At 32.4% G+C, this 21,783-nt stretch overlaps 1 protein-coding gene across 1 annotated transcript; it reads left to right on the top strand.

Annotated features, from left to right (window-relative positions):
* The first annotated feature begins 3,572 nt into the window (after positions 1–3,572).
* Positions 3,573–19,266, top strand: LOC128156637 (uncharacterized). The gene is made up of 13 exons (XM_052818856.1): positions 3,573–4,246; positions 5,084–5,224; positions 7,292–7,409; positions 9,924–10,105; positions 11,658–11,802; positions 13,511–13,585; positions 14,432–14,594; positions 14,811–14,956; positions 15,593–15,667; positions 15,751–15,813; positions 15,970–16,032; positions 16,213–16,254; positions 17,869–19,266. The coding sequence occupies exons 1-13, from the start codon at positions 4,214–4,216 to the stop codon at positions 18,018–18,020; spliced, it is 1,398 nt and encodes a 465-aa protein (XP_052674816.1). The 5' UTR covers positions 3,573–4,213; the 3' UTR covers positions 18,021–19,266.
* The last annotated feature ends 2,517 nt before the right edge of the window (positions 19,267–21,783 follow it).

Below are 21,783 nucleotides of genomic sequence, written 5' to 3'. Positions count from 1 at the left end.
GGAGTTTGTAGAGCGCAAGTTCTTAAGTTTTCTAGTTAAATCCGTTTTGTAACCTTTGATGCATTTATCTATTGTGTGCTTGTATTTTTTACTCATTTCTTTAAGGTTGTCTTTGTTTTCAGATGACTGACATTTTTTATGAATACGTTTAGCCAAATGAAAGTTCTTCCTTGCTGCTCTACATTCTCCATTGAACCATGGTTTCTTGTTCATTGTATTTGTATTATCCGACGAAAAGTTTTTATCATTTTTTAAGCCAAATGTTATTCTAGCTGCTCCGGAAAAAACGTCACATAATTCTCTGGTAATATTGGTAATATGGCTTCGGCTAATGTTCTCGCCAAGCATTGATTAAATCGTGTAATTTGTTATCAATAGATATTACAGCTGATCTATCGATATTGTTACAAAAGTCGTCCGCTTTACCTGGACACCATAATTTTACACTTGGCTGATTTTCACCTATACAACTGTGGGTTGGTTCCTTATTACAATATGAAATCAAAGTACTGAAGAACTGACGGGAGTTGATTTTGTCGATGTTTATTTATTTTAAAATCAATGATATGTTATTTTGCATGACAAGTACATGTAGTTTCTAATTCATGAAGTTGAATTACGCACGTTTTTATAATTATAATATGAATTTTTGGACTTTTCGAGAATGTCGAGAAACCTCCATATGAATCATGTTAAATAATATTTAAAGATTAAATTAATTTAATCAAACTATGTATCAGTAATAGAAATATTTCTTGAAAATTGTATGGATCCAAGCAATATTGAACTCTAGTCTCGTTCAACCAAACGCTCAGCTGACACCGTATATCTCCGACAAGGATTTACGGAGACAGCCGAGCGTCGAGTTGAACGAAACTATATTGAACTATGGCGTAGGAATACATACGACTACAACAAATATTTCAATCGTTCGTACCATTTAAAATCTGACTATTTTCAAGGTATTTATAAATAAGTTTCCTTGAAAAACAATGCTTTAGCATACATTACATCGAATTTATCAATGATTTTCAAGAACTAAGTCTTGTCAGCAGCATTGATTTGTGCTGAGGTCCAAACACTGTTTCACTTTCGGTTTGCCAGAGTAACTGCATAGGAGAGTTGATTAAAATCAACTCCCAAAAAAGAAAACGATATAGGATTGTGTACATCTGAATAAAAATTGCAAAAATCAGTGACATCAAAGTTCTGTAAAATTCTAAATACATTCGTAGTAGCTAGAACATAGTCCACAGTACTACTGTTTTTACAAGTTGTCCCGCCTATATTTTTATCACTGCCAAATCGGCTATTAACAATGTAGAGTTCATTATTTTTACAAAATTCAATTAACTTATATCCATAATTATTCACAATGGTATCTTGAACAATTCTCTTAAGCGGTATATTATAGCTTTCAAAGACCAATGCCCGTTCAACAATATCGGGTTGAAAAATATCTGTACATCCATTTAGATGCGTTAGAAAATCATCAGAAATAAAGAAATCATTCAAATGACCAACTCTGGCATTAAAGTCGCCCATAAGACAAAAACATTTAGATTCATTTGTAATATTAATTAACTCTTGTTCTATTTCTATAAAACAGTCGGGTGATGCATATGTTATATTAAAAGTTTAAAATCAAAGATTTTTAAACTTATCTATAACAATCTGGTTAACGATTAAAAATTTACAAGCTGCTATGAAACTTAAGGTTTTTTTTTTCTCTCAGATCAATTACGCAATTGAGTTTGTAACAAAAAAAGAGGAAATAACCAAGCAAACGGAGATGCTTTCATTTGACAAAAATGTTAATCCTCTTGACACTAGTCTTTGATATCTTCTTAAGTTAATCTCCAGGCAAATTAAATAATTGTTGGACAATAGAAGTGTGAAATTATCGTAACAGCTATATGTGTGAATGTTTACTTTTCTGGCATGCCATTACTATTCCTTTGTCAAAAAAGCAATGCCTGTCAAAAAAAAAATAATAATTGTAAGAGAGAATGGTTTAAGATCTGGAAGAGAACGGTTGGGCTAGCTGTGCTGGAACCCCGCACGTTAGCATAAAGTGATATGTTGGGCTAACTGTGCACCTGATACGAACAGAGTTACAGCCCTGAACCGACAAAAAAGTTATCGGGGTTACAGCTCTCAATGCTATCTGTGGTATTACCATTATACCATATACTATTGGGGTTAGCGTTCAGAACAGTAACACCACCCAAACAGAAAAAATAGCCTACGGGATCATATCAATGGCTTGTGTGTAAATCATGGTTTTGAGATGATTTCGGTATAGGAAAATTTCACATGCAAATGAGTTAATGGATCATGATTCTCGGGTGATCTGTAAAACTAAACAAATTGCAAGAAAACCATGATCCTGGTAAGATCTGTTGTAACTAACAACTCATATCAAAACCATGGTCCTGGTATGATCTGTTGTAACTATCAACTCATATCAAAACCATGGTCCTGGTATGATCTATTTTTACTATCAACTCATATCAAAACCATGGTCCTGGTATGATCTGTTGTAACTAACAACTCATATCAAAACCATGGTCCTGGTATGATCTGTTGTAACTAACAACTCGTATCAAAACCATGGTCCTGGTATGATCTGTTGTAACTAACAACTCGTATCAAAACCATGATTCTTATATGACCTGTTAAAGGACAATTATACAATAATTTCTTAAAGAAAAAAATGACCAGGCACTTAATTTATAATTTTCAACAGACAATTATATACTTAAATATTTGAAATACATTGTCAATTACCAAATATGAAAAAAAGTATATACATGTACATATGTCACATGAACTGTATCGTTAAGCCAATCTAATCTGAACACAGGATCAAAGACTTCCATAATTTAGATGATAATTATACTGTTATTTCAAACTCCTCTAGCAATTATTACATGAATTGTACAAATTAAGATATTACGTATGCATTTCAAAACCTAGCTGCAGGTCTGTAGCTCCCGGTCTGAACTAATGATACATGTACATCCATGCATTAGTTGCTTGCTTCACTTAATAAATCACTTGATAGTGTATTGTAAATTAGTCTTTATAAAATATTATTTACCTCAAGTGAACAAGAATATATTCCCCCAAAATACTTCCATAAATTCATTTTATAAATATGCCACAATAGAGCAAGATGCCCAACAATAACAAATTTTCCTGACATGTACATCACATTTAGGCTCCAAGATGAACATTCAAAATTTGCAACTTAACTTCCTGTTATGCAGAAATCTTAATTCTTAGTGGTCAGTTTATCTGGCAATTAACGAATCATTTCAAACGCATGCTCTGTTGCCATCTAAGATAATAGCACATACCAGAATCACAAGAAAATCATAGCAGACTCAAAACCAAGAAACAAACCACATCAGGATCATACTTCCTTATTTGTCACCTATGATTTGGGTATGATTCATTTAATGGATCATGTCTAAATCATAGAGCAAAATCATGTATTTGTGAGTTTGATATGATTTTTAAGTGATTTTGATATGATTTCTTAAGAAAAGTTTTTGTTTGGGCAGGTTTGCGGAAAACCTCGGTCTTAGTAAACTAAATATATCGTTCTACTTTTATTCGTATAAATATTGTTTTTGTTACACTATTAATAAACATAATTTACATACAGAAATCAATAAGGCCATATATCTTTTATAGCTTTTGGAAAAACCACTGCTTCTGCACACTTTAATGCCGTATTTTTTTTTTTTTACTATTTAATTGAAAATTATAGTTATAATGATTCGATACTTTAATCAATATTCATTTCAGAATTAATCTTTAACTTGTTACTTGTTACTTTGTTTTACATTTTTTTCTTTAAATTTGTTTGTAGAGTAGACTTATTAACCTAACGATCGTAATCAACCCCCCCCCCCCCCCCTTGATTAAATCTTTTTGTCATGTTTGTTATGGAATGCCAGATGCTCGACCACCACCCGTGTTCACTTTGATCTATTTGTTACTTACATGTTTATGATAGAAATATGATAAACTAAATTTATGACCGGGCTGTTATGATTTATCACGTGATAAATTGATGACCGGTTGATTCCTACAAGTAGCCTCATCACCTTCGCCATTTTTATATAATCGCACGTGCGTTTTCAAAAAGACAACAGAAGAGATCGAGTAACCTCTAGGCCTATAAATCCCGTCATATTTTTTTATGTCTATTGAAGAAGAATTAAGGATGGAGAAGGTAAGTGTAAATCATTTGTTTATAAGACATTTACGGATAGTTAAATAGGTAGAGGGGGGGGGGGGGTGATGCGGGGGTTACCGGTATTTCCATTTGATTTTCTGTAGATCTGCTCCTAGCCTCATAATATGTTTTGCAAACACAGTAAGTAATTATAAATATAATCATAAGTTTATATTTTCCCATTCATATTTATATGAGAGGAATCTTTTTCACTGAAGGCCCGAAGAAAAATCGGGTGGGGGGGGGGGTGGGGGTGTTACGTACGCCAGAGAGTAGGCATTGCTTTTGCACTGAAGGTCCGAAGAAAAATCGGGTGGGGGGAGGGGGTGTTACGTATAAATCATTGTACAGTGGACGCCTATCACTTTAATCTTGATTTTAACCACCATTGCTCATTAGCAATTTATCTATGACGTCAACTTCATGACGTCATTCTACACTATGATGTCACTGTGGTAATAACCTTTTGCACCCTTATTTTTAATATGATTCTAACTATCTTCACCCTTATTTTTAAAGCGCTTTATAAAACTTTAATTTTGGGGACAAAAAATGCATAAAACCGCACATTGTCCTTTTTATGGTCAAAGTGTTACATGTATAGGAGTATATTGATTTTACACACTTATCTACAATGTACAGTGTACTGGTTGTGAGTGGGGTATAGTTATTTTATCAAACCTTGACAGAAACTAATGTATACATGCAAGGTTATTCTCTCGCCATATGTTAATTTCACCTTTCTAAAATTGCAAAACATTTGCCCATTTTATATAACCCAAACACAGTTGTTATTTTCATTGAAGATTGTGTACCTCTTTTTCAATGTTTTAGCAAAAGAGGACAGAATTTACTCAAGAACAAGTAAAGATGTTGGAGGAGGCATATGAACATGGTTTGAGGAAGGGAAAGACTTGGTTGAGTGGTCGCCAGGAATTGGCAGGGAAATTAAATTTAACAGAAGTTCAAGTTAAGGTATTTTTTTTCATACGTTAATTGTTTTCTTTTAAATAACAATCACATTATTGCTTTAAATTGATTAAATGCTCTAAGTTCATCTATATTGTTTTCAAAGCAATGCCCACTAAACTCAAAGCCAAAGGCTTGACTGCAGTTTTCTGAAGGTTGTCTGTTATTGTTGTTATAAACTTGTCACAATCTAACTTTGTTCTCAAGAACCATCGAGTCAGTTTTTAATGAAAAACAACAAAAAGCATTTTCTCTCTTTAGTCGTATTAGCTAATGACGTCATGTTACTGCAAACTTGAGCTGACCTGACATGATGGGATAGTGTCAAAAATATTACATTCATGTCTTGTGACATGTAAAAAGTATTTTCAGAATTGTTGAAAACCGTTGGCCCTGTCTGAGCAAGGCCGGTTCAAATTTTTCTTGACCAATAACTTTATTGAAATCATTGGTCCAAATGACTGATTGAAAAAATCGGACATAATGCTTAGCCTAATTTTATCAGTCGGGATCTGAATACTGAGGTGAAGGTCATATAAACAGTAATGGCGGCAATGTCGATCGAGTTTGTAGAATAGAAAAGTCACGAAAACGGGCTAATTAAATATATTTTACTAGAACACCAATGGTCCTTGAGAGTTCAAAGCTATGATATAGTATTTCATTATTATAGTTCATCCACACCCAGTCAGCTCATCAGCCATATTGGAACTCGGGAAAACAACAGGGGTCTTCGTTTTTCAAGATTTTTAAACAAAAGTTGATATGTTGCCAGTAGTTAGAGTGTAGTAAAGACAGAGAGTGTAACTGAGAGAGTTGAAAATGAAATGTCAACTCAGAAAATTAAAAAAGAATTATGAAAGTAAGGGTTAAATGAATAGACTGATATTAATAGGCACAGCACATGGATATATTTATGAAACTGTACTCATAACATATAAAATCATTTCTTTGATGCATATTTTTCTTTATTTACAATAATACATGTTTCTGGTCTGACAGAACACTGTCTAATCTGACAGAACCTTTTATTGTGTCAGACCATGTGTCTAACAGTAATAAGAAACTTCAACAGCTCTGTGTAACAGGGATGGGAGAAATAATGACAGACCAGACCAGAATTTGAACTGGGCCCCCTGAATCTCTAGTCAAGTGCTCTACCAACTGAGCTATCTGACGCTGGTAATGGAATCCCGGTTTGCTCCGTCATTATTTCTCCCATCCCCGATTACTGTAAATTCCTAATTAAACGCGAGGAATTAATATTCGCGTAAAATCGCGAGAAGCCCGTCTCGCGAATTCTAAAATCTCGCTTTTAATTTTGGGAGACATGTAAACTACATGAAACTAGTATGATGAAATTTCGCCATTTGCGATTTTATGTTCTCGCGATTTGATGGTAAATCGTTGAATCGCGGAATTAAGTACTCGCGTAAAATAAGGAATCTACAGTATCTGTATATTGCCTCAACTTGATGTTGATTTAAGTGTCTGGATTGTTACCGGTAATAAGGTTCAGTATAATTTTGAATATTTGCATGGATATGGTGATTTCTTTCTCAGTCTTATATATACAGCATATTCAATAACAAAAAAAGAATGCTCCCCATTACACATCTGCAGACAGAGTTATAAAGAATTCATATCATACACCCAGCTGTGTATAAAATAGACTAGCAAAAATGATTAATAGGGATATATATGCGGTATACTGTATTCATTCTTTTCTCCTTTCCTTCTATAGAAGGTGCTGATTGCTGACCCTAATCAGTAAGGCAATGTATGTATACAATAAGTATTACATCCTCAAAAAATTTGTTATTTGTCGATCTTCATAGGCAATTTGAGCTAGGAATATATATTATAAGGAGGGAGGAATACAGGAGCTGTAGATGTGCCTTTTAGTTTTGCAGGGGTTCCTGGTTCAACTCCCAGTCCAGATTTAGATTTTCATTTTTTAGTTTGTGTTTGTGCACTCAAATCCTAGGTATATTACGCACATTACATGAAATATTGTAATGGTTTATAATGCTGTTTATTTTTTATAATAATATATATGCAACTTTATTTCAGAATTGGTTGGGAAATCACCACAAGTCCAAAAGTGGACGTACAAAACTTATTAAAAGGACAACTCTTCCAGCCGTAAGGCCAACTGCTTATTCCTTATTTTGTAAGGAGTACTCCAAAGGTTAGTTTGAAATGTTTTTTTTTCTTTCAAAAAATCATGCTTTGAGCAGTGCTTAAACATATAGCTTTCATTCCCATAAATTTCCATGAAAAGTAGCTAAAAGTTTCAGCCAATCTAATTCAAAGATATTTGATCCGCTCCAACTAGATCATTACAGTGTAGCAAAGAGTGTTCTAGTTGGAGCAAATCAAAGATCTAATTTTAATTATATTAAGGTTTTGCTCCCACAAAAGAAATGTAATCAGCAGCTGATCTATATAAAATGCTCACAATGAATATTAGTTTGGAAGTAAAATTGCATCATTAGTAAATAAAATTATTTCTATTAAAAAATAAGCGATAACTTGTTTATTTTCATGAAAAAAATGTGATAGTTGTTGCTAATGAATTTTTTAAGAAATTTGAATGACAGCTAGGAATAATATTTCAGAACTTTAACCTAATAAAAGAAATAACCTAACAGGCTGTAGGGTACATACATGTAGGTACTAGAATAATATTTAAAAAATTAAAATTCAAAATTTCAACCTTTAAGTTACTTTCACAATCTTAAACTTTTAACATAAAAACAGCTCGATTATTCAGCATGAACTTTTTTTGACAGTGTTTAGTCAATTCTAACCCTGCTCTATCCAGACTACTAGTATAACATATGGCCCCAAAACTACAATTATATATTATTATACCCCCCGCAAACAAAGTTTGGGGGGGTATATAGGAATCACCTTGTCCGTCCGTCCGTCTGTCCGTCCGTCCGTCCGTCCGTCCGTCCGTCTGTCCGTCTGTCTGTTCGATTCGTGTCCGGTCCATATCTTTCTTATGGAGAAACATTAGAAGTTCTTACTTCACACAAAGATTGCTTATGACCTAAGGGTGTGTCATGACCTTGAACCAAGGTCATTCGGGCAAGGTCAAGGTCACTGGCAGAAAAAGTGCAAAATTCGTGTCCGGTCCATATCTTTCTTATGGAGAAACATTAGAAGTTCTAACTTCACACAAAGAATGCTTATGACCTAAGGGTGTGTCATGACCTTGAACCAAGGTCATTCGGGCAAGGTCAAGGTCACCAACAGAAAAAGTGCAAAATTCGTGTCCGGTCCATATCTTTCTTATGGAGAAACATTGGAAGTTTTAACTTCACACAAAGATTGCTAATGACCTAAGGGTGTGTCATGACCTTAACCCAAGGTCATTAAGCCAAGGTCAAGGTCACTGACAGAAAAAATTGCAAAATTCGTGTCCTGTCCATATCTTTTTAATGGAGAAACATTGGAAGTTCTTACTTCACACAAAGATTGCTTATGACCTAAGGATGTGTCATGACCTTGACCCAAGGTCATTTGGACAAGGTCAAGGTCAATGGCAGAAAAAAGTGCAAAATTCTTGTCAGGTCCATATCTTTCTTCTGGAGAAACATTGGAAGTTCTCAGTTCACACAAAGATTGCTTATAAGATAAGGGTTTGTCATGACCTTGACCCAAGGTCATTTGGGCAAGGCCAAGGTCACTTGCAGAAAAGTATAAAACTCGTGTCCAGTCCATATCTTTCTAATGGACAAATATTGGAAGTTCTTAATTCACATCTAGAATGCTTATAACCTGAGAGTATGTCATGACCTTGACCAAAGGTCAATTGAGGAAGTTCAAGGTCATTGTTAAAAAAAAAATCGGGCTCAGTATACCAATAATTCAAAATTGGAATTTCGTTTGATTTGAGTCATGTTTGTTAACATTAGGATGCAAATGTCCTCATGCATTAACAGTTAACTTGAACTAAAATGGAATTTAAAGAATAGAAATTGGTTTGTGTACTCATATAAGCATTAACAGTTTTTAAAAAATAGAGCAGTTGTTATTTATAGAAAATGGACGATGAAATAGATTCATTCAATATTTTCTATAATAGAAAAAATACATGAGTTATGATTTTTCTTAGCGGGGGGTATCAATTGTGAGCTTGCTCACAGTACCTCTAGTTTAAACAATAGTTGTTTATCTGTAAATTTAAAAAGACTTTTTAAAATAATTCTTGCATTATGTTTGCATGATGTCACTGAGGCCTTTTCACCTTTTGTTTTTTTTTTTGTTAATGAAATTTAAGTCACCACTGAAAATGAATGAATCATTTTTATTAACTTAAATCCAAAGAGTAAACAGGCAGGCTTTGATGTAGTTAAATGTGTTAATTAACCTTTCACTCAATATATTAGATATTAATAGTTAGTATTATTATCAGTACCTCAATCCAGTTTCTTTTATTTACTTAAATGTCTTCATATGTACTAAAAAGCTTCTTAATTTCATAAATTCTAAATTTTAATTAAGTTCAATAACTTGCAATATTAATATTATTATTGGGTTTTTTTTTAATTAAAAGGTCCATGAGGAGAGGCATATAATATGGCTTTTACAGATAACACTGTATCTCACCTTAGAAATGAAGTCTTATTTAAATTTAGTCAATTTTTTTTTCAAATTGTGATCCTTTTGAGTTGAGTAAAAAACAAATTTGTAGATCATCCTGGCTTCAATCCATCAGTATGGAAAATGGAGTGGGATTCTGCTGGAGAGGAGGAAAAAGAGAGGTATGCCAAGATGGCGAGGGGAATGGCAGAGGATGGAGGAAGTGCTTTAGCAGATGATCCTTCAAGTCAGAGGAAGACCATAAGAACCCTCTTGAAGCAACTAGAATGGACTGTAAATAGCTTATATATTATTTTTTATATGATCAAGATGGTTTTTCTTCATGTTAATGTAACCTAGCTATTTTGGTGATAAATCGTCTACTATAGGATCATCTTTGTTTATGAGGGAGTAATGTTCATGGATGAACTGGTCCCAAATCTAGTTAAAGGTATAGGGCCTTTTTTGGACTTATAGAATAATAATTCAGTTGACAGTGCGTTAATCAAATATCATTAAAACCCTTGATAATTGTGTATCTGTCATAAATTATGTAAATTTTTGGCTGTTAGAAAATTAGGAAGCAAATATAAACCTGTACTCCTAAATGCTATCTTGTAATGAAGTAATTATTTTTTGTGTACTAATTTAAGTCACCAAAAAAGCTAGTCTTTAACAAAAGCAAACAATCAGTAATAGCAAGTATCAAGCAACACCAAAAATCATATAATAATTATGTAATTCCTGTGGATAAAAGAAATAAATAATTTTAGGTTGATGCAAGAACTTTGTCCTTCTTCATACTTCCTAAATGGAAACAATAATTAGATATCTCACTTTTCATCAATTCGGATAATATATTTTAAAAACTGTCATATTTACAAATAAGTCATAGCCAAATTCTGTTTGAGATATCTATTTTTATTATCTATTTGAAAAATAAAAGTTAATAGGTTCAGGTTTTTGCAAAAATCTCAGGAGAGAAAATAATGCTTTTTTCATAACATTTAATTGGTTTTTCTCTTATAAACTCTTTAACTGTTAATTGATTTTTGGGAGTTGATTTTAATCAACTCTCCTATGCAGTCACTCTGGCAAACCGAAACTGAAACAATGTTTGGACCTAAGCACAAATCATCACCGCTGACAAGAGTTAGTTCTTGAAAATAATCGATAAAATCGATGCAATGTACGCTGAAGCATTTTTTAAAAAGGAAACTTATTTATAAATACCTAAGAAATAGTCAGATTTTAAATAGTACGAACAAATTAGAAGTTTTTTGCAGTCGTATGTATTCATACGCCAGAGTTCAATAAAGTCTTGTTCAACCATTGGCTGTCTCCGTAGCCTAGGTTACGCAAGCCGTTTGATTCGTCGTAGAAAGTATTGACAAACGTCTATGACCAAGACTACTGTCTCCGTAAATCTCCGACAAGCATAGAGTCATTCTACATTTAGAGGTCGCGTCATCAAGCTATCACGTGATCTGGTGTACACATTCTCTTGCTTGTTGGAGATTAACGGAGACAGCCGAGCATCTTGTTGAACGAGACTAGAGTTCATTATTGCTTGGATCCATACCATTTTTTGAATATTTCGATTACTTATACATAGTTTGATGGAATCAATTCTATCTTTAATCATTACACAACACGATTCATACCGGGGTTTTCTCAAAATCCTTGTCGGAAAAGTTCGAGAATTCATATTATAAAAATGTGCATAAATCAAAGACAAATTATAAAATACTTGCCAAGCAAAGTAACATGTCGTTGATTTTAAAATGAATAATAATCGATAAAATCAACTCCCGTCAGTACTTCAGTACTTTGATTATATTTGTAGAGCAAGAGGTTGGAAATTATGGGTTTGCCCAATTTTGCCTTAGTTGCAGAAAATAATACTGTTCACAGTGTGGGAACAGGGAGAGGAAGAGAATTCCTTGATCATGAGGAAACTGAACTTAAATTCAGCAAATTTTGTAATCAAGGTCAGTAAACCTTTGAATTAATTGTTAAATATATATCAACTTTTTAAAAAGTTATGGGCTAGATTCATGGTCAAGCCATATGTTTTCTTTATGCTTTTCTTCTTTCCTACGGAATTTTTTCTTTATCAAAATTTCTATGAATAGTAAATGACAATGTCCTCAAATGTAAATAGACTTAGATTGGGAGACAACTTGTACTTTAAAGAACATTTATTAAATAAGTGTTGAAAAGAAAAATTTACTTTTGGTTTTCAGTAGTTTAATTAAAACAAGTGGGAAATAATTTAAATCCTTCTGATTTGAATCATTGTAGTAGTTTCGGCTATTTGAACCATGACTCTCAGCCTTTATACATCATATATTGGTTAGATTAGTTGACTATATAGTGATGCAGAAGCTAAGTGTCCTATGATTCCTGTTCACGCCATAAACTTTTTCCTTTCCTTTTAACTTTAAGCATAGTATTTTATTCCTGAAAATGCTTTAAATACAAGGTCTTTATTGATTGTTGCAATTATGTTGTTCATTTAATGTTAAATTATTAAACATTAATGTTTGATTTGTAATGAATACTAAAATTTTTAAGAAATGAATGTAAGGCTACATAAATATTTTCTCTGGTTCTCAGGCCATTTTTTTTGTGAAACAGATGCGGAATGGAGGCTTTTTTTAATATCAATTTATCGGCATTAAAATAGATGAGGGAGCTTGGTATTTGAATTTTTGATACCTGCATTTTCTATATAATAATGATGAAAATTTTTCGTTCATAGATATACTTCCCAAGTCTAATCAATATGTTTTTAGTATCCATTGCTTATCAACATATGAACATCAAACATTGTAGGCATAATTTTTTAATGTACCAGTATTTTTAAACAAAGTGGCTCTTTGAAAATGGCCACTCGAAGTAATATTTCACAACTAAACTACGAATAAATGAGGGTGAATTTTTCTTTTCATGATTGTTCTCCGCATTACCAACTTTTTATTTTATCAATACATGTAATACCATAAAATTTGAAATGTGGCTACCTCAAAACAAATGCATGCAGACCTGAGTACTGTAATTTCAATTTAATGTGGCTTTAAAATACCTACCAAAGTTACGCTGTATAACCTGGCTTTGGGAAGTTTACACTTTATAAACTACGAAGCAGTACTAGTATATTATAAAAAAAAATGTAAACTATTCAAACACCAGTGTAACCTTAAAAGCCAAGTGGATCGTTAGGTTTTGATGTAAGTTTCAACATTGCCATCCTCACAATGCCAGGGGTCCTAAGTCAATACTTTGTCTGGGAGCTTTAATGAAATTGGCCAATTTCACACACACACACTCATATATATATAAAAGCTTTGATTATTAGTTAATGTTAACAGAAAGTGGATTATTGTCAGACCTTATGCATAGGAGATATTATATAAAAAAATATGTGCTCTCTTGCAAGTGTCTAATGTTCTGGTTTTTGCTGCCCTTGTAACTTTTAGTAATTATCAATTTATTTTGTTTACATGTAAATACCTTCTATTAATCATTTATTTTCTGACTCTTAATGGAGAGTATCAGGGCATCAGTGTTAAATATAATTTTTTTAATCTTTATAATAATTGTATTAATTGTATTCACTTTCCATTTTAATGAAATATGAATTACAAAGTAAAGACATGTCTTAGGTTGTGCTTTATTAGCTAAATTTTATTACAGATTGTTCTACTTTTGAGAAGTCAAAAGTTAATGAGTTGCGAAAGACAGTTCAAATTCACATGAACGAATTGTACAGTAAGTATAAATTTGTATGTACATTTGAAGTCTAGTTCATAAAATTGTTAGTTTTGTAAAAAATATATATATATTTTTGAAATTTTACAAATATTATAATGTTTATGAAAACTGATAAGTTTTTCTTGTTTGTGTTTTTATTTTATTTTACTCAAGGCTCAACAGTTTTTTTTTTAAAAGTTGAACAGAATAGGTAAAAAAGATGATGTCAATTTACTAAAATTGATAATGTCCCTCAAAGCTATACCCTTTGCTTTGAAGATTTTAGGGAGACAGTGTAATCTTCTTATCATTTTAGCAAATTAATTTGTCAAAGTCAGAAACTATTAGACATGATTTTGTAGACCAGATCATTAAGTTTTTTGCCAAAATTATAGGTTTCATAGTTCTTTTTGAAAGATTTCAGGCAGGGAGGTGGTCATCATTACAAATTTATAATTTTTTTACTCCAGAATGAAACTAAATTAAATGCATTTATGAGACTCCTCGACAAGTTTGTGTATGGGTTATATTCAACTCAGGTGACCGTTAAGGCCTATTGGCCTCTAGTGAAATTTTTTTGGAAAATTACCATTAGTTCCGCATGTATTGGAAAGTTGAGCCCTGAACATAAGTTTATAGGTGAATATTAATGATTGGACATAGGAGTTTGTATTCAAGTTAATTATTGAATCAGTTCATATTAAAAATATTTCCCGAATACATGTAGATGTAACATGCTGTAAATGCTTCTGTATCCTAATTTACAAATTTTTTTCTACATTTTCACTTAGAAAAACTTATTTGCATTTTCTGAACTTTATAAAACTATAAATTTCTCAAAAATAATGTTAATTGCTTTAACAGGAAAGGCTTCAGGCAAAGCAGGGAGCTTCCCTTACAAGATGGTGAGGAAAGGGGCGATTGAAGTGGAGGGACTTCCCCGGGATGTTTTGCCATTGCACCCGCCATCCCACTATGGGGAAGAAAAGCTTCAATCACTATTGTCTTGTGCCAGCATATCAATAAAGTATGTATGATAGTCATATTAGTCATATTAAAAACTTTAATAGTTACTCAAAAGCCTCTGGAATAACAAACATCTAAGAGAGATTCAAGGTTGCAGAGGACTACACTTGTTGCAAGGGCTAAAATGTTATGTCTTTAAACCATTTACTGGTATATTGAATATATATATTAAATGAATTATATTAATAAGCAAATATGTTTTTCCCTTGTTACAAAGTTTCCCACAGTCAGCAGAGGAACCAGATACTGTTCCCCAGGAAGCTTTCACTAAGGAACAGTCAGCATCATCTGCCTCCTTTAACATGTCTATTGATCAACCCTCTACCTCTGCTATGTCAACTAGGCCATCATCATCATCATCATGTATGCATATATATTTTATTGTTACTAATACATGTATAAAGTTTCAAAATAAAGAACTATATCGGTTAGTGTCTCAAATTGCCCCTTAAAATGAAAGTCTTAATTTTATTTTATATATCGGTTAACTGTGCACAACTATACTTGTGAAGTTTATCCAATATGATTTAAACTTCGATCAACATGCCTTTAAATTAGAATTATAGAATTGTTTTTTTTTAGGCAATTTTCCTTTCTGATATAAAATGCAAATTTTTTGCTCATTCTTAGATTGTAAAAAAAAAAGCATCAGTAATGAGGTCATTTACAATCAGTGAATGCAGATCAAGGAGACAAATGTATTTAAAACATCTTAGATATAATTTCTATTGCAATATAAAGCAACAATTTGATAACAATTTAATCACTGTTATAGATGTCGATTTCATTGGGGGCCAAAATTAACTCTTGGCATGTACAGTCCTTTATTTATTTTAGATGGGACAAATTGTTTTATTTGATTTGTGCATTGAAGCCTATCCAACATATTACAAGTATCATGAAAAAAGTTTTGTTAAGTAGATAAACAAAAACTGTCATGTGAAAACAATATTATAATTTGGAGTTAACATTTGACACACATGCAATATTTTTTTTCAGCACAACTTACCACCACAGAGATAGAGGATATGGAAAACAACCTTATTGGCATACTTGGAGTAACATCAGAGCTAGGTATTGTGCAACTTGTAATTATTTGTAGTTTTGAGCACTAGCTGGAACTGTTTTATTATATTAATTAGTCGTTTATTTCAAAGGTACTGATGTGTCTGTGGAGGAAAGGAGTCTTGTCTCTAGTGCTGTATACACAGAACCAAATGGTAAAAACTGAAATGATTTTTGAAAACTTTTCACAAGTAGACAAATGAGTAGTAATATTCTACCAGCTATATTTTTTCAAGTGGTTCACCATGGCTATATAGAACAAACTGAAATAAATTATTGGCATAAAATTATCACTAAATGTTTTGTTTCAGTTTCAGTGAAGAAAATTAAGAAAGAGATGAGAAAAATGACCAAACGGAAAGGAAAAAGCAAAGGTATTTAGATATAAGATTATGTATACAGATTATGTATAAGAATATAAGCATTCTTAAAATTAATAATTATTTTTAATCAGCAAAAGTGCACAAACTGATCAAGTTTTCATTTACAATGTAAATTTCATGAATGTCGTGCTCAAGTCATATAAATCATAATGTCTATTTAATTCTTTCAAGGGAAGGGATCAATGACAAAACAGAAGAAAATGGCAATTGATGGTATGTGTTTCTGTATTACTGTGTAAATTTAATAAATTTTCATTTTCCAGGGGGGGTCGGGACCCCCCCGACCCCCCCTCTAGATCCGCGCATGTATATTTATGCAATTTCATCTCTACTTATCATATCAAAGACTGTGTTAGTGTGAGCCAGTGTGTTATCCCTCTCGTCATCAAAAGCAAGTCTTTTTAGCTTTTTTGGCTGAGTGGTTGGCACATCCGGCGCATACTGCTAGGAGAGTGGGTTCCACAGGTCTGTAGATCGACCCCTGGGTGGGGCAGAGGTGAAGCTCATATGTAGCGAATATTTGGCAACAAGATCGACCTTTTTCAATTTACTGTGGTATTTTACTTTGTGAACCGTCACAATTTTTGTCAAATTTTAATCATCAATTTTTAATGCTTAGAATGCTTAAGTAAGACATTTGTAATGATCAACTAAAATTCCTTAATCAGTCGTCAAGTTACGGTGCGATACAGAGCTGACATGTCTTTGTAATGTAAACAAGAATTGTGCCTTGTTTCTGTTTACAATTTTTTGGTATACCATTATATAAATAGTGCCTTGCTTCAGTTGACAATGGTTTTCTTGGAGTGTCAATTTCAACAGTTACCCTCCCAAACAAGCACTATTTATTTTATTGTACTGAATGCCTTAATTTTAAAGAAAATTTTACTGCTTTTATATAGAAATGAAATAAATTCTACGGCAAACCGTACACGCATATTTTGACGTGCATGTAACAATTCATTATGTTGCCCGTTGCCAAGTATGTTGCCAACGCTGAGGGTAATAGAACGGATTACCACTGCGTCTAAACCAATCGGATTAATTTCCCTATTTAACATGAAAGTATAATGATATAACTTGCTTTCAAGCAGATTTTTTTTTCTATCGCTAGTTTGCTTTTGATAAAACTGTACATTCCAAGAGTTTTTCAGATTGTATTTTAATGTTTTATTGATATAAACAAAAAATGTGGTACGCTCCTTGTTTTAACATTACAAAGACTTGTGAGTTCTGTATCTCTCTTATAACTTAATGACTGACTTAATTTTAGTTGATCATTTAAAATGCCATGACCCTTAAACTTCAAATTCAAACATATGGAACTCGATCATTTTTAAAATTGATACTTTTAAATGAAAGAAGCTGGGCTTTCATATTCTACTTGTACATTACTTATGATGAAACATATTAGAAAGAACGATGATTATTCATAGCTGTCGGAACTGGGGAGAAGGGGGGGAGGGGGGCTAGGGGGTTTAGTACCCCCTCCCACTTTCTTTGCAAATTTATACATAGCCATAAAAAAAACTTTTTATGGGGGGGGGGGGGCAAGAATTTCTGATAAGTCAACCCCTGCCCCGCTTTAAATTTGTTGCCGACACCACTGTTATTTCAACTGACCTCATGACTTTGACATGCAATTTTAACTTTTTCTAATTTTTTTTCTGTTTTTGTGCTTCACAAGAGACTAATCTTGTATATTATTTTTATATTCATGCAGAGATTTGACCTGAAGAAATTGATCTTGAAGTGTGATTCAGTTTTAAAATTCTTTCAAATATTTTATTTTCGTAAGAATTCATTCTTCAATATTGATAATTACAGACAATGAACCATTCTACTACGTCGAAGAAATCATCGACAAAAGGAAGAAAAATGGGAAAACGGAATTTCTTGTCAAATGGGAAGGGTATGAAGATCCTACATGGGAACCAGAAAGGAACATCCCCAGTCACATCATTGAGGAGTTTCTATAAACAGCCTATTATATTTTTTATTTAAGGGAAACAAATTAATTCATCCTCCTGTATAGCATAATTATATATATACCATGTATATATACCATATACCATCTAATTTGCAAATAACAACTATGTACATGCTAGGAAGTGAACAGTTAATTTTAAATGTGTAAATTTAAAAAATATTATTTCTACTTCGCTCTCTTTAATGTATATATGTATACCGGTATCTGTTTTAAATTATAGTGGGCTATTCATATATCACAATACCGGTATGTTATGAGAATATATTGTCATTATCATGTGTGGTTTATGAAGTTGTCATTTTTGATGGAGAGAATAATTTAAGCTTTTAAGTTTATTTCAAAACAGTAGCATCAGTATCTTACTTTAATTATTACCTCTAAAGGATTTACTTTAAGGTCAGACGACACTTTCCTCGAGCATCTTTTTTGTATCTCCTCGTAATAAAGAGTTCCAAAAAAAATTATTATTTATAATCATTTTTAAATGATTTAAATTTTTATTTTTTGCATTTGTAAACCTAGATGGCCGAGTGGTTAGAGCGGTGGCCGCCAACCGCTAGAAGTGTAGGTTCCATGGGTCGTGAGTTCAAACACCATCTCCGGCTGTATTTATCAATGTATAAATTTTAATATCAGCAATTCAAGTGTATTTTAAAAAGAATTTAAGGAAATTGCATACTTTAGTATTTTGCAGAAATTCCTGGTAAGGTATCCTAATTTTTGGCAAGAAAGCTTCTCAAAGTAGTTGTAAATCAATAACAAATTCCTGGAAAAAGTTTTAAAAAATTGAGGAACGTGTCGTCTGACCGTTATTACCACATTTACCAGTAGTCAGTGATTTTTTGATAAAAAAAAATGTATAGGCTTAGAGACCATTTCTTTCTGTTCCTTTACATCATTAATAATACCTTTCAATGAAGATTCAAGAATACTTCTTGTTTTTATTGTAAAAAGTTAAATTAGTACAAACCTGTGCAGATGTCATACTTTCAAATACCGGTACTTATAATTGTCACTGTGTTTGTTTTCTTGCTAATGAGGCAAACAATTACTTGTGTATATCTAACTGTACACCTATGAATAACTTTTAAAATACTTGTAGTTATTGATTAATCAATACATGTATATTTGCAATATGAAATTGCACTGATTTTTAGTTATTACACCTATATTCTATAAATGATGAAGTATTTGTTGTTCTTGTTTAATCAAAATCAATAAATGTCTTAAATATATCTTTATTTTCTTTTTAGTTTTTGAGGCAAAAAAGACACAGTGGTTGATAATGATAATGAATATTCAATGTAGACCTTTTGTTTTCTTTTGAAGAATAATAAATTTGCATTTAAGTTGTATTTGAAATGCATTTCATGTGAAATTTGAAGTCATTTTAAACAGGTTACACTCTTTTATGAATAACTGAATATTAAGTACATGTTGAACATCGAGTTTCCATGAAATTGTCGATGTTTGCTCCATCTGACAAAACTGACAAACTAATAGTAAACATGTTCTTGGTATGAAAATTAATGAAGGAAATAATAAATCCTCTTGAAAGCTTTCAGGTGCTGGGCATTTATTTATTTTTTGGACGAGGCAAGTCCTGAGAGGGAAAATAAGTGCTTTAATTGATCCCGTTAATAGTCAACTATTCTGAAATAAAATAAGTAATCTCATAGGAAAAGTGTATCGTTTTGCAAGACCATGGAAACAACATAAAGACATAGAAGTCCATTAAAAATGTTCTTAAAGATAGGTTGTTTTTATAACACATGGAAACAGATTTTTCTTGGAAATTTTAATGTGTTTAAACATTTTTTTTATTATTATCAAAATTTGATTTTATGCGGCTCCATTTGCCTTTAAAACCAAAGTTTTATGAGCGAGATATTCTCAACTATTTTTGCGTAAATGTTCATTATCATTCTCATATTGCCAAAATTCGATTATATGCGGCTCCGTTTGCCCTATTCAAGGAAATGTTCATTTTCAACCGCATATGACCAACAATCGATTACAGTTGAACCTCGATATCTCGAATACTGATATCTCAGATACAACGGATATGACAAAGTGATTTGTAAGTCCGAAGCCCATACTTTAAAGGTATTTTACACTCACTATCTCTGAAGTGTTTTAACAGTCCCATCTAGTTCGAGAAAACGAAGTTTTACTGTATTTGCTCCGTTTGCCTATTTATGTGCAAATTCAGGTTTATAAGCACGATACTCTAGACTATATCAAGGAAATGTTGATTTTCAGCCGCACATGACCAAAGTTCGATTTTTTGCGGCTCCATTTGCCGTTTTCAAACAATTCAAGGTTTATTATCATGATATTCTCTAATATTTGAAGGAAATGTTCATTTTCAGCCGCACATGACCAAAATTTGATTTTATGCGGTTCCATTTGCCCTTTTTAAACAAAACAAGGTCTTTTAGCATGATATTCTCAACTAATTCAAGGAAATGAAGGAAATGTTCATTTCCAGCCGCACATGACCAAAATTTGATTTTATGCGGCTCCATTTACCCTTTTTAAGCAAACAAATATATTTTAGCATGATATTCTCAACTAATTCAAGGAAATGTTCATTTTCAGCCGCAAATGACCAAAGTTCGATTTTTTGCGGCTCCAATTGCCGTTTTCAAGCAATTCAAGGTTTATTATCATGATATTCTCTAATATTTAAAGGAAATGTTCATTTTCAGCCGCAAATGACCAAAGTTCGATTTTTTGCGGCTCCATTTGCCGTGTACAAGCAATTCAAGGTTTATTATCATGATATTCTCTAATATTTAAAGGAAATGTTCATTTTCAGCCGCAAATGACCAAAGTTCGATTTTTTGCGGCTCCATTTGCCGTTTTCAAGCAATTTAAGGTTTATTATCATGATATTCTCTAATATTTGATGGAAATTTTCATTTTCAGCCGCACATGACCAAAATTTGATTTTATGCGGCTCCATTTACTCTTTTTAAGCAAACCAAGGTATTTAAGCATGATATTCTCAACTAATTCAAGGAAATGTTCATTTTCAGCCGCACATGACCAAAGTTCGATTTTTTGCGGCTCCATTTGCCGTTTTCAAGCAATTCAAGGTTTATTATCATGATATTCTCTAATATTTGAAAGAAATGTTCATTTTCAGCCGTACATGACCAAAATTTGATTTTATGCGGCTCCATTTACCCTTTTTAAGCAAACCAAGGTATTTAAGCATGATATTCTCAACTAATTCAAGGAAATGTTCATTTTCAGCCGCACATGACCAAAGTTCGATTTTTTGCGGCTCCATTTGCCGTTTTCAAGCAATTCAAGGTTTATTATCATGATATTCTCTACTATTTAAAGGAAATGTTCATTTTCAGCCGCACATGACCAAAATTTGATTTTATGCGGCTCCATTTGCCCTTTTAAGCAAACCAAGGTATTTTAGCATGATATTCTCAACTAATTCAAGGAAATGTTCATTTTCAGCCGCATATAACCAAAAATTGATTTTTTGCGGCTCCATTTGCCGTTTTCAAGCAATTCAAGGTTTATTATCATGATATTCTCTACTATTTAAAGGAAATGTTCATTTTCAGCCGCACATGACCAAAATTTGATTTTATGCGGCTCCATTTGCCCTTTTAAGCAAACCAAGGTATTTTAGCATGATATTCTCAACTAATTCAAGGAAATGTTCATTTTCAGCCGCATATAACCAAAAATTGATTTTATGTGGCTCCATTCGCCGTTTTCAAGCA

This window comes from Crassostrea angulata, chromosome 7 (genome assembly GCF_025612915.1).
Source record: "Crassostrea angulata isolate pt1a10 chromosome 7, ASM2561291v2, whole genome shotgun sequence".
Classification (NCBI taxonomy): domain Eukaryota; kingdom Metazoa; phylum Mollusca; class Bivalvia; order Ostreida; family Ostreidae; genus Magallana; species Magallana angulata.
The sequence above is the reverse complement of the archived record's forward strand: the minus strand, read 5'-3'. Positions and strand labels throughout refer to the sequence as shown.